The 13,958-nt window shown below is 40.7% G+C and overlaps 2 protein-coding genes across 3 annotated transcripts in view; both read right to left on the bottom strand.

The window, feature by feature from the left end:
• BICC1 (BicC family RNA binding protein 1) overlaps positions 1 to 13,958 on the bottom strand; it is a 351,439-nt gene that overhangs the window by 171,706 nt on the left and 165,775 nt on the right. The gene's annotated exons all lie outside the window — the stretch shown is intronic.
• On the bottom strand, positions 11,644 to 13,176 carry LOC104997324 (5-hydroxytryptamine receptor 3D-like). The gene has a single exon (XM_010852024.1). It carries the CDS (start codon positions 12,961 to 12,963, stop codon positions 12,136 to 12,138), a length of 828 nt encoding a protein of 275 aa, XP_010850326.1. The 5' UTR covers positions 12,964 to 13,176; the 3' UTR covers positions 11,644 to 12,135.

Here is a 13,958-nt window from a genome sequence, read left to right as displayed (position 1 = left end):
GTTCTAATGAGGTGGATGAAACTGGAGCCTATTATACAGAGTGAAGTAAGCCAGAAAGAAAAACACCAATACCGTATACTAACGCATATATATGGAATTTAGAAAGATGGTAACAATAACACTGTGTACGAGACAGCAAAAGAGACACTGATGTATAGAACAATCTTATGGACTCTGTGGGAGAGGGAGAGGGTGGGAAGATTTGAGAGAATGGCATTGAAACAGGTATAATATCATGTATGAAACAAGTTGCCAGTCCAGGTTCGATGCACGATACTGGATGCTTGGGGCTGGTGCACTGGGACGACCCATAGGGAGGGTATGGGGAGGGAGGAGGGAGGAGGGTTCAGGATGGGGAACACATGTATACCTGTGGCGGATACATTTTGATATTTGGCAAAACTAATACAATTTTGTAAAGTTTAAAAATAAAATAAAATTTAAAAATTCTATTAAAAAAAAAAAAGGAAGGGCAAGATGTGTTTAAAGGGCAATATAAGGATAATGGATATCCCAGAAAGAGAAGAGAGAGAGAAGGGAACAGAAAGTTTATTTAAACAAATAATTGCTGAGAACTTCCCAAACCTGTGGAAGAAACTGGATATGCAAGTCAATTAAGCCAAAAGAATATCTAATTCTCTTGACGCAAAAAGACCTTCACCAGGACACATTACATTAAAACTGTCAAAAGTCCATGACAAAGAATCAATTTTAAAAGCAACCAGAGAAGAAAAAGCCAGTAGCCTACAAAGAAACCCCATGAGGCTCTTATCAGATTTCTCATCAGGAACTCTACAGGCCAAGAAAGTAGAATGACATACTGCTTACACTCAAAGATAAAATACTCTCATCCAAGAATATCCAGCAAAGTCATCCTCCAGGTTTTTAGGAGAAATAAAGGTTTTCCCAGGAAACATACTTTAAGGGAGTTCGTTACCACCAGACCTGCCTTACAAGAAATGTTGAAAGGAGCTCTTCTACCTGAAATGAAGAGGCAAAAGTACACAAAACTGAGTAAGGTGATGATCAGACAGGAAAAATCAGAAAAATTCAACTTTATATCAAATTAGGTTGTTAAACAATTATAATATAAAGGTTAAAAGGGGAAAGAGCAGTAAAACATATATATATATATATACATTTTGGTAACAAACTCACAACATAAAAAGGGATAACTTGTGACAACAAAAACATAAAAGAGGAAAAGGAAGAGAACAGAACACATAAAGGTAAATGAAGACGAGATGCTACCAGCACAAAAAGGGCTATTCTAGCTTTGAGACATTTTGTACACATCTCAGTAACCACACAAAAAAAATCCAGAGCAGATAGGGCATCAAAGCTGGTGTACTGGGACAACCCAGAGGGATGGGATTGGGGGGGAGGTGGGAGGGGGCTTTGAGACGGGGGGACACATGTGCACCGTGGCCAATTCATGTCAATGTATGGCAAAAACCACCACAGTACTGTAAAGTAATTAGCCTCCAATTAAAATATAAATTAATTTTTTTTAAATCTAGAGCAAACATGAAACATAAGAGAAAAGAGAAAAATTATAGAAAACTGCTAAAGTGGCATACAGAAACACAAGGAAAAAGAAAAAAGGAAATATAGAGCAACCAGAAATCAAAACATAAAATGGCAGTCCTAAGTATTTATCAATAGTCACCCTAAATGTAAATTGATCGAATTCACCAATCCAAAGTCATGAAGTGACTAGATGGATTAAAAAACAACACTCAGCCACATGTTTCCCCCAGGGTAATCATCTCAGTTCTAAAGACAGACATAGGCTCAACGTAAAGGCTTGAAAGGTGATAGTCCAACCAGATGACAGCCAAAGAAAGAGAGCAGAGTCATACTCATGTCAGATAAAATGGACTTCAAGCCAAAAAGGGCATCAAGAGACAAAGCTGGATGAAAATGATGACAATCCATCAAAAAGACATAAAGTTTTTAATATATATGAACCTGAGCTCTAAAATATATAAAGCAATTATTTACAGACCTAAAGGGAGAAATTGACAGCAATGCAATAATAGTAGGGTACTTTAATACTACACTTACATCAAGGGATAGATCAAGACAGAAAGTCAACAAAGAAACAGCAGCCTTACATAAAACATTAGACTAAATGGACTTAATAGAATTATATAGAACATTCCAAATGCAGAACATGATTCAGAACATTCATATAGAATATATCCAAATGCAACAGTATGTACAATCTTCTCAAGTGCATATTCTCAACGACAGACCATATCTTCGAACACAAAGCAATTCTTAATAAATTTTGAAGAGTGAAATCATATCAAGCATCTTTTCCAGTCACAATGGTATGAAACCAGAAATCAACTATGCGAAGAAAGCTGGAAAAATTACAAATGTGTGGAGACTAAACTACTGAGCAAATATGGGGTCAATTAAGAAGCCAAAGGAAAAATTTTAAAATGCCAGAAGACATCTGTTCAAAACTTTATCCCCTCCACTCCTCCGTCCCTGCTGCCCATCCCCTACACTACCCTCTCCAACAAGCTGCATGAACCTAGTGATTCTCTCTCCAAATCTGCATCCGGAATCTAAGATAAGCTTCCATCAAAATCACGGCCCCTGGGAACATTTCCACAAAATGAGTTCCACACTATGGGTTTCACCACTGGTGAGAGCACTTTCAGTCTTCTCTCGTTCAAGTCACAGGCTCTAAGATGTCTCTCTTGTAATTCAAAAGTCAGCCAGTGCTTATTCATTATCCTTTAATTTAGGCATAAACTTCGTGGCCTAAAATTTAAGACTGTCCAAAACCAGGTCTTACCCACCTTTTTTAATTTTACTTTTCCTCAAACTCCTCTACTTTCATCAACCTCTCCAGCCACTGTCCTATCCACACCTGACGCTTACAATTCTTTGCTTTTAATCACAGTGTTAGACAGTCTCACTGTCTCCGGCTACTGACTTTCTACCTGTTGTTCAACACAAAACATAAAAGCAACATCAAGATTCCATCAATCAGATGTAATTTTTCCCTCCTTAGAGCTGCTATACTGTCTCTCTGAAAAATGAAAGTGAAAGTCACTCAATCATGTCTGTCTCTTTGCAACCCCATGGACTATACAGTCCATGGAATTCTCTAGGCCAGAATACTAGAGTGGGTAGCCTTTTCCTTCTCCAGGGAATCTTCCCAACCCAGGGATCGAACCCAGGTCTCCTGCATTGCAGGCAGATTCTACTGTCTCTCTGAGGCCAGTTATACGACAGTACTATTTTTAAATAGCCCAATCTCCCTTTTAGAATATAAAATCCTCAGGGCAAAGTCTGTTCTACTTATAACAAACTTGCCAATTCCTATAAGGTCTAATTATTTGGAAAGCCAGTAACAGCTACCCTCTTGACAAGTCATCGAGAGGATATCTGGGGGTTTCACTCCAAGAGATCTGTAAGCTTCTAGAAAATCAAAATACTGATCTTTGAGGGACCCACAGGTGGACTCACTTTCTTTTTATAGAACCAGACATCTAATCAAGAGTCCCTAACTCATTTGTTTTCAGAAGTCAGGCATGAAACTTTTAAAAATGAATAAGCATACTGCAAGCTTTTAATTCAAATATACATTCCACAAAAGAAAAGAAGAGATGAAAGTTATTTGTTTCCCCAAATATACCTCCTCTCATTTTCTTGGAATTCACTGTCCCCCTCTCATTCACATTTCCCCTTGATTGCCCACAATACAAAAACTATTTTATCCTATCATGAGAAAATCCACAGAACAACAAGGAAAAATGGTAACTGACACTTGACCTCAGCATCAGGGAAATAACAGGGAGCTGCAGTGGGAGGGAGTCCAAAGCAGGAGACCACTGTCCTGCCCAAGGTGGCTGCGCGCTAACACCAGCCTCCATCAGCATGCAAGAGCTGGCCCAAAGCGGCCCGTCTTGCAGGTTTTTCAAGAAAAGCTACCAAACCAGACTGCTATGTAAAATCTCCTTCATTTTAAAATGTTGGCAGACACATAATTCATATCAAAATCACTTTTTGAAGAAATACAATAGGGCCTAAACACGCCTGTATGTCATATACAACCAGGACGCTACCCATTCGTTTTCTGTTTATCTGAAATGGGTTACAGAAAAACTGTCAGGAATGTGGAAATACTCAAAAGAGTGAGTAACTGGTGCTTCTCCCAGAATCACGAAAGCCGGTGCCCCACGCATTTTATGACTAGCTGTGCTTTGACTGTAGAAAGAAGGAATGAACAGACAGCTTTACAGCCCAACACCTGACTTTTGGTCAAGGGTACACAGTGGGGAGGTGGCCCAGGGCTAAAAAGCTGCTGAGAAACTGAGGCCAATTAACACAAGCTGAATCCCCTTGAACATGGTAGGATTTTTAAAACCAGAAGACTTTCCTGAATTAATGTTGGAAATCATTTCTTCCAAGAAGATGCCAGAAAAAGTGTTACTCATTGAATTTGTACATCATGGTAGAAAATATCTACTGTACTCCAAATGTATTTTTCTGCAAAAGTAATTTTAAATCTGTCTCATACAGGAAAATGTGTGGAGCCCATAAAAAGTTATGAGTAATATTCAAAGAATTTACACATTTCAAAAATGAATTTAATTGATTATGAAATTTTCCAAAGGACCGTCTCTGGAGGCTTAAGTTCACTAATGATGTCACAAGGGAGACTTGGAAAGACAAACATGCAGATGGATGAGGATTTCATTAATCCTCAACAGCACAGAATTGCATTTGGCATTATCTCAGATGTCTTCATGTGATTTTCAGAGTGAAATTTTCAAAACAGTTTTTCCCTTCAAAATTTTAGGTTCTTAACATCTGAGGAGAATACAGTTTTAAAAAAATCACTCAGTTTTCCAAAGGCTGGTTTCAAGAAATTACGATTCTCTCCATTTATCCTCAACCTCCAACACCTAGTCCCATCTGATTAAACAGCATATACCTATCATACTGTGAAATGTCAACCAGTTGGTGAGGTATATTTTCACCACTATAAACTCATTTATGAAACAAAGTGAGTGTGGAGCGAGATGTTCATTAATAGGAAACAATGACTGACGCCAACCGCCAAGCCACTGCTCACATGAGGCTGACAGTGGTCCAGGAAACAACCAGTCAAACAACCCTGCTCAATGCAACACAGGAGGCAAAAACTTTCACAAAAGGAACTGAAAAGCTGCAACGATACCATCTGATAGAGACATGCCACGTAGTCTATTCATCAGGAAAAGCAACCTTCACCAAGGGAGTCCCAATCTGAAGCATGGCAACACAAACCATCCAGATCACACAAGGAGGGTAACACAAACCATGCTAGGGAGAGGGACCAGCTTTTACTCACACACAAGTATGCACTGCCTGCCACACATGTGCCAGTCACTGTGTTAAACACCAGGTATGTCACAGGGAATAGAATTTCAGCAGTCCCTGATCACACTTACAATCTACTGGGGGAAAGCAACACATTTTCAAAATAGTAATAAAATAAATATACTGGGGTAAATGAAGGAAGAGTGGGGGGAAAACATCATCATTTAACACAGGGGAGGGGTTACAAAGAACAAGATGCTCTGAATCAGAACAGTGAGAGGGTTTGTACTTTATATTGGCTAGGACCATCTCTCTGGGTCTCTAAAGGGTCACTGAACCCAAGACCTGAAGGATGTTAATATATACAGGACTTCCCTGGTGGTCTCGTGGTTAAGAATCCACCTGCCAATGCAGGGCACAGAGGATTGATCTTGGCCTGGGAAGACTTCACATACCACAGGGCAACCAAGCCCATGCACCACAACTAATGAACCAGCACACCCTAGAGCCTGCGGCCTCAACAAGAGAAGCCTCACAATGAGAAGCTCACACACCGCAACCACAGAGTCACCCCCGCTCACTGCAACCAAAGAAAACCCATGTGCAGCAATGAAGACCCGGCACAGCCATAAATGAATAAATTAAAAAAAAAAAAAAGAATACAGAACACCGCAGGCACAGAGTACAAGACAAGCATGAAAGCCCTGAAGCAGCGGGAACTCAGTGTTAAAGGAACTGAAAGAAGACCAGACTGGAAGCAGAAAGTGACATATGACATGGAGAGAGCAGTAAGGGCCAACTTATACAAAGCCAGGAAAGCCAAGGTAAGGAGTTCAGATCTTAGATTCTAAGCACACTAGGAAGGCAATGAAGGGGTTTAAGCATTAGAGCAACACGGCTTTATGTGTGTTTAAAAGAACACATTAAAGGGAGCAGGACCAAGAGCAGAGAGAGAAGTTAGGACAACACGGCAATTGTCAGGCAAGAGATGATGGGAACATGGAGAAGGTTCTGGAAGATAGAATAAAGAAAAGTGAAACACATCAACATGTACTGAGGGTAGAACTCACAAGACCACTGACAGAACTGATCAGGTGTGAGGGAAAGAAGTGATGAAATAATCACACATGTCTCCGGTATAAATAACTGGATGGCTGGTGCCATCACTGAGCTTGGAAGAAAGGAGAAGAACAATGAGACTGAGAAAATAAGAGTTAAGGTTTGGGGACCTCCTTGGTGGTTCAGGGGTTAAGACTCCATGCTCCCAGTGCAGGGGGTACAGGTTCCATCCCTGGTTGGGGCACTAAGATCCCACCTGCTGCCTGACATGGCCAAACAATAAGAAGAAAAATATACCAATGCAGTTATAATACATATATTTTAAAAATACTTACGGTTTAGACAGGTTATATTGAGATGGATTTCCATCCAAGTGGTAATATCAAGCTAAAGTTATAAGGTTCTAGTGATCAAAGGGAAAAATCTAACCACAAATATAAATCTGGATTTCTACAGATGATATTTAAGGTCATGGAAGCTGAGGCTCCCACATAGGAAGAACACTAAGAAGAGATAAAAGTTCTCCTAATTTAGGTGCCAAACCAGCCTTGAGAATTCAAGGAGACAAAGTAGAAAGGTAGTCGTAAGGACCTGGGGGTGCGGGAAATGGGTAGTTATTGCTCAAAGGTTATAGAAGTTCACTTTGGGAAGTTGAAAAAGTACTGCCTGTGGATGGTGATGATGGTTGCACAGAATGTGTATGTACTTAGCGCCATGTTCAAATGGTAAAATTTTATGATTAATTTTATGCTATGTATCTTTGACTATAATTAAAAAAAAAAAAAAAACTAAACCTTGAAAAATTCCAGCATTCAGGCATTGGGTAGAATAGGAGATGCTGAAAAAATAGGAGGACAAGGAGCTTCCGGGAAGATGGCGAATGACAAAGTCACCGAAGATGAATGAAAAATCTAAGACTTATCTGCCTACAGGAGAGTCCCTCAAGGGAAAAAGAACTGAAAGCTACTGAGGGGGTAAGACTTTGACATATTCCTTGTATTCTTGGAACATGGAGACCACAGGTAATCTTGACACAACCAACTACGTGGAAGGCTGAGTACAAGAGATGTGGCGAGTTGAGAAGAGAAGGGATTTTGAAGGAGAGCATTATTAATAGAAAAATCTTTCAAGTTTTAATTCTAAAAAGAAGCAGAAAAGCAAGACAGTGGCTGGAAGGGAATGTAGGCTCAAGGGAGATACAGCAGTTGCTAATAGCCTAGCCCAATGTCCTGCTGCTGCTAAGTCACTTCAGTCGTGTCTGACTCTGTGCAACCCCATAGACGGCAGCCCACCAGGCTCCCCTGTCCCTGGGATTCTCCAGGCAAGAACACTGGAGTGGGTTGCCATTTCCTTCTCCAATGCATGAAAGGGAAAAAATAAAGTGAAGTCGCTCAGTCGTATCCGACTCCTAGCAACCCCATGGACAGCAGCCTACCAGGCTCCTTCATCCATGGGATTTTCCAGGCAAGAGTACTGGAGTGGGGTGCCATTGCCTTCTCTGAGCCCAATGTCCACTTTCTCCCAAATAGAACCTCCAATTTTTAACTGGGCACATGGACACCTAAAATAAGTACTCTGCCTTCCTTGAAGAATTGGTATGGTCAGGTAACTCAGTTCTGCTGAGTTATGGGAAATGATAGCAGATTCTGAGAAATGGATGACCTTTGTCTGTCTTCCATCCTGCTCTTTGGACTGTGATGTCTAACGCTCCAACTTGGATTATGAAGATAAAGGCCATCGCCTGCGAGCCTTGGAAACTGTACAGGCAGAATCGACATGGTTTACTGCGGTCTTGAGTGAGCACTGGCGCCTCCCAGACTTGCACTGCCCTGCTACACAATTCTTTAAGGGGAAATAATCTTCCATCTTATCTTAAACAACATATCACTCATTTTGCTTTCTGTTTATTTTCTGTTTCTACAGACAATTCTAATTCTAACTAATAGAGGCAGTTTTTGTCTGTCTTTAACATGGGAGACACTATTTGATGAGAGTGTAAATTGACACAGTCACTACGGAGAAGAGTATAGATTCCTCAGAAATCAAACACAGAACTACCATACAACCCAGCAATTCTACCACTGGGCATATACCCAGAGAAAACCATAACTCAAAAAGATACATGCACCCCAGTGTTCACTGCAGCACTATTTACAACAGCCAGGACATGGAACCATTGTAAGTGTCCATCAACAGAGTAACAGATAAAAAACGATGCAGTATCTATATATAATGGAATATTAATCAGCCATAAAAAGGAATGAAATCTGGTCATTTGTAGAGACATGGATGGATGTACAGAGTGTCATACAGTATGAAGAAAAAAACAAGTATTATATATTAACACATATATGTGGAATCTGGGAAAATTATATATATGATCTTATTTGTAAAGCAGAAACAGAGACACAAATGTAGAGAAATATATGGATATCAAGAGGGAAAGAGGGTGGTGGTGGAAGGAATTGGGAGGTTGGGATTGACACATATATATTATTGCTTGTTGTTGTCATTCAGTCGCTCAGTCATTTCTGACTCTTTGCAACCCCATGGACTGTAGCACACCAGCTCCTCTGTCCTCCACTATCTCCTAGAGTTTGCTCAAATTCATGTCCAATGAGTCAGTGGTGCTATCTAACCATCTCATCCTGTGCTGCCCTCTTCTCCTTTTGTCTTCAATCTTGTGCAATATCAGGGTCTTCTTCAATGAGTTTGCTCTTTGCATCAGGTGGCCAAAGTATTGGAGCTTCAGTTTCAGCAACTGTTCTTCCAAAGACTAGTGCAGTGACTAGTGTAAGCAGATATACTATTGATACTATAAATAAAATTAAAAAACTAGTGAGAATATAGTATATGGCCCCAGGAACTCTACTTAACGCACTGCAGTGACCTGAATGGGAAAGAAGCCCAAAAGGGAGGGGTACATGTATATGTATGGCTAATTCATCATAGTGCTGTACAGCAGAAGCTAACACAACATTGCAAAACTACACTCCAGTAAAAATTGATTTTTAAAAAAATGAAAAAATAAAATGAGACACTAGAACACAACTGTGTGTCAATGGGAGTAATCCAATTAGAGAGACTGACTCAAGACAGAAGAGGATAAAGTCTAAGGCATGAAGCATGTGGGATATGCAAATCCAGTGTGGTTAGAAAGATGAGAACCAGGAGAAAGTCAAATCATGCAGAACCTTGAAAACTATGTTAAGGATTTTCCTTTTTTACCTAAAAGCAATGGGAAACAACTAAACATCTTTTAACAGGTAAGTAGTATACTTAATGTGTATTTTTTCAAAGATCCCTGACTGTGGTCTGGAAAAGGTAATAGAGAGAGAGCCAAGAGAGGGAGCAAGGAGACCAGTTATATGGTTATTTTGGCAATCCAGATGAAAATGGTGTTGGCTTCAAACAGGATCATGATTAGGCACTACAGCAAAGTGATTGAATGTGATGAAGACAGTACGGGCAGGACTCTATCTGATGATGTGTGAGAGCTCAGGGAGTGGGAGCAGTCAAGGTCATGACTTGCACAGCACTGTAAATGGTGCTGCCATTCACTGACACAGGGACGTGGGGAGAATACACAGCTGGGGGAGCTCAGTTTTGAACATACTAGAGAACTTCCCTGGTGGTCCAGTGGCTAAGACTCCACACTCCCAATGCAGAGGTCCAGGTTTGATCCCTGTTTAAGGAACTACATCTCAGACACCACAAGATTTCACGTGCCACAGAGAAGATCAAAGATCCCATGTGCCATAACTAAGATCCAGCACAGCCAAAAAAAGTTTAAAGAAAATTTTTGAACATACTAATTTTTAAGCTCCTGAGTTAATCAAATGGAAGTACCCAGCAAGTAACTGGCTTGTTCTCAGCAGCTTTACTCATAATAGCCCAAAACAGGAAACAGTCAAGAAACAGATAAATCGTGGTAGGTTTCATACAATGTAACATAACTCATTAATAAAAAGGAATGAATTACTGATATATGTAACAATATGGATGAAACCCAAAAACACTATGCTGAGTGAAAAAACTCTTATACCAGAGTATATACCGTATGTTTCAACATACATAATATTCTAAAACACAAAATACTAATCTTTGATTTAAAAAAGAAAACTCAAAAGAGTGGTTACTTCTGAGTTTAGGAAGATTCAAGAGGGCCTAGGGGAAGGGGTGGGAGGAAATTTTTCCAAGCTATAGTCCGTATCATCATTAGAGTCTGAGTTACATGGATGTATATTATACATTTGACAAGACAGAGAATGCTACATTGATTTTTAACAACAACAAAACACTATGGATAAATTAGGTATGCACGGTGAAGGGCTGAAGTGTGCTGTCTACACATCAGCCTGGAATGCATCAAAAAGCCGGAATCGTGAAAGAATAGAAGGATGGATAGATGATCCATGTGTGATGAAGCAAATACTTTTAAAGTAATTGTAGAATATAAATAGAGGGTATAGGGCATCCCTTGCATAATCCTTTCAACTTTTCTGTATTTTTATAACAACACGGTAGAAAAGCCTCACAAAACCAAACTGCATTTCTTTAAAAGCAATAACTAAGATTTTACAAAAATACAGAAAAGCAAATTCTTCCTTTCTTTTCTTCGTATCTTCACTTTGATTGTGAATCCATGAATGTTTACTACTAAGGAACTTGTAACCAATTCAATCACCAAGAAAATTATTATGTTATGCCATCTGAAATCATTATCAAAGACCCAAAATACAGACTTTGCAGAAGAAGAGTTAAGTAGAAATATTCTAATGCATTTTAAGCAATGAAACCATGATAATTTCGGGGAGGGGTACAAAAAGTTCCAACTAAAACAGGCAAAATGATGGTCATTCTGATTTATGCAACATGTTAACAGAGAATGTTTTCTTATTTTCATGCACTGGAAGGTCTTTAGGACCTATTTAACAAGTAGGTAACTATTATTGGCATACCAAATGTCACATTATGTTACTCATTAATGTATTTTTTCCATGTTTCCCTAGGAATCCTGCTTATATCCTTAATTTCCACTACCAAACACAAGTGTTTTACTTACAGAAAACTCCTCAGTCACTCTGCAAAAAATATCAACTATAAAATTATTAATGGCTTAGTTAAACTATACTAAAAATTTATCTTCAAAAAATAAAGTCGAATTTCCCCCTTTCTCCCCATGCAAAAGGGTTTACTGAGGATGATTCAACCAAAGTAGTAACATCAGGAACTTGAATCCTGAGGATCCAGGCAGAGCTCAAGGGCTGGCTGAGGGGAGCTGATTGCATTCAGGAGCAAGGACATGACTTTTTGAGGGCCCAGGGAATGATGCAGGGCTGGTCTGAAACTGTGTAGAAGGTCTGCATTAAAAACAAGACAGCTGGTGGCTGGGCTCTAGACAGGCGTGAGAGCCTGACCAGTTTCCAGGGTTTGTACTTAGACATCTGCCAAGGTGTTCCAGAGGACGGTGGCCATGATGATAGAGGAGGAAAAGAAGAGCCGTAGAGGTGGAAGAGCAGGACACCCGTCGTGTGGCTCAACAGAACCCACCAGCCCACAAAGTGCTGCTTCTGGGTCTCAGGTTCCTATTGGCCCTTGCTGATGCAGGGCATCCATTTAACTCTGCCTCTCTGGTACCTGGCACCTTCCCCACCAAATTCAATGGCTCCTTCAGGCCAGGCAGAGGAGTGGAGGTAAGACCTAGACCCTTATTTCCTTTCTGGGGTGCAGTGGGGCAGCATTTCCTCAGGTCAGTACAGTGCAAAAGCAGAGAATGGAGCCACCAAGGCGTGAGTGAGAGCCAGGTACAGCAAACAGGTGATGAACGTGGTCTCCAGGAGGCTGACCTGCACCATCAGAGGCAGTACGGGCCAAGGAGACACTGATAGCGGGGTGCCAGTGGCCAGGAATAAGTCCATCATCATGAGCAGAAAGATGCGTAGCCCAAGAGAAGTGCTCTCTTTCTGCTGGCAGGAAGAAGCTGAAGGTACTGATGACAAACAAAAAGCCATCGGGGACCAAAGGACGCATCACGCAAAGGCTGGACCTGCACCTGGTGGCCACCTGTTTAGATGAAAGGGCCTCGGACGAGTGTGAAATTCTGTTCATCAAAGGCAAAAGAGAAGATGTCCAGGTTACAGATGCGGACCACTCATGGTGGCTGCTCATTTCTGGACCTTCACTGCTGACATGCGTCATGAGACCTGCAGGTGCCTGATCCACACGCATGAACTCCTCAATAAAGATATCTGGAAGCCACAGGCTCTCAGCTGCCATGCTGAGCTTCCTGATGTCCCCATATGCCTCTGGGTTCCGCCTGGTGGATACACTGTATGAGGTCATATTTAGCCACAGGAATGATGTCCTCAGCTGAAGCTGTGCATCCACTTCCAGGACAAGAGACAGGGTGAAGGAGAGGCTGATATGAGTGGGATGCTGTAGAGCATGACTGGACAGAAAACTTTCTGTCAAACGACAGCATCTACCTCCATGCTGGTCAAAGTCCAAGTGACCAACAGAGTGTTTCCTCTCACTTGAAGCAGCAGGTAGAGAAGGAGGCAAACTCTTCTCCATGGAGTCAACCTCTTTCCATTGTCCCCTCCTAGGCTCTTCTCTGGAGACTCAGTGATGATATTGACATGAACAGACTATAGGCCACACCTTGAGCCCTACCTCGAATTATCTTCTTAATTAAAATTTTTCATTAAACCATTTTCAAAATCAGCAAAAAATTAAAGTGCTCAAGGTCAACTCTCATTTATTCAACCAGTCCTTACAAAGAGCTTATTATGCAGCAAGGACTACTGTTGACACTATATGAAAAAGTTTTCATTTAGTAACATAAATGTTTAATTATACACTTAATTATACAATTATATTTAATTATACATTCACTGCTTGGGAAACTATAATTTATTGCTTGTTTCAACAGTGAAGTTTTTAACCTATAGTCTGGTGAATTTAGTAAGACAAGTACCTTCCTTACTGTACATGCTATTTATTTGGGCCTTTCCTGTATAAAACTTTTTATACTTTTTTTCATTTTTTTGAAAATTTATTTTAATTGGAGGCTAATTACTTTACAATACTGTAGTGGTTCTGCCATACATTGACATGAATCAGCCATGGGTGTACATGTGTCCCCCATCCTGAACCCCCCTCCCACCTCCCTCCCCATCCTATCCCTCAGGGTCATCCCAGTGCACCGGCCCTGTGTACCCTGTCTCATGCATCGAACCTGGACCGGCGATCTGTTTCACATATGGTACTATAAATGTTTCCATGCTATTCTCTCAAATCATCCCACCCTCGCCTTTTCCCACAGAGTCCAAAAGTCTGTTCTTTACATCTGTGTCTCTTTTGCTGTCTCGTATATAGGGCCATCGTTACCATCTTTCTAAACTCCATATATATGCATTAATATACTATATCAGTGTTTTTCTGACTTACTTCACTCTGTATCAGATCAGATCAGATCAGTCGCTCAGTCATGTCCAACTCTTTGCGACCCCATGAATCGCAGCACGCCAGGCCTCCCTGTCCATCACCAACTCCCGGAGTTCACCCAG

Source organism: Bison bison, unplaced genomic scaffold (assembly GCF_000754665.1).
Source record: "Bison bison bison isolate TAMUID 2011002044 unplaced genomic scaffold, Bison_UMD1.0 scf7180017864306, whole genome shotgun sequence".
NCBI lineage: Eukaryota > Metazoa > Chordata > Mammalia > Artiodactyla > Bovidae > Bison > Bison bison.
The sequence above is the reverse complement of the archived record's forward strand: the minus strand, read 5'-3'. Positions and strand labels throughout refer to the sequence as shown.

Excerpts from the sequence above, each read along its gene's own strand:
- LOC104997324 (XM_010852024.1), bottom strand. The coding sequence starts at position 12,963 with ATGGAGAAGAGTTTGCCTCCTTCTCTACCTGCTGCTTCAAGTGAGAGG.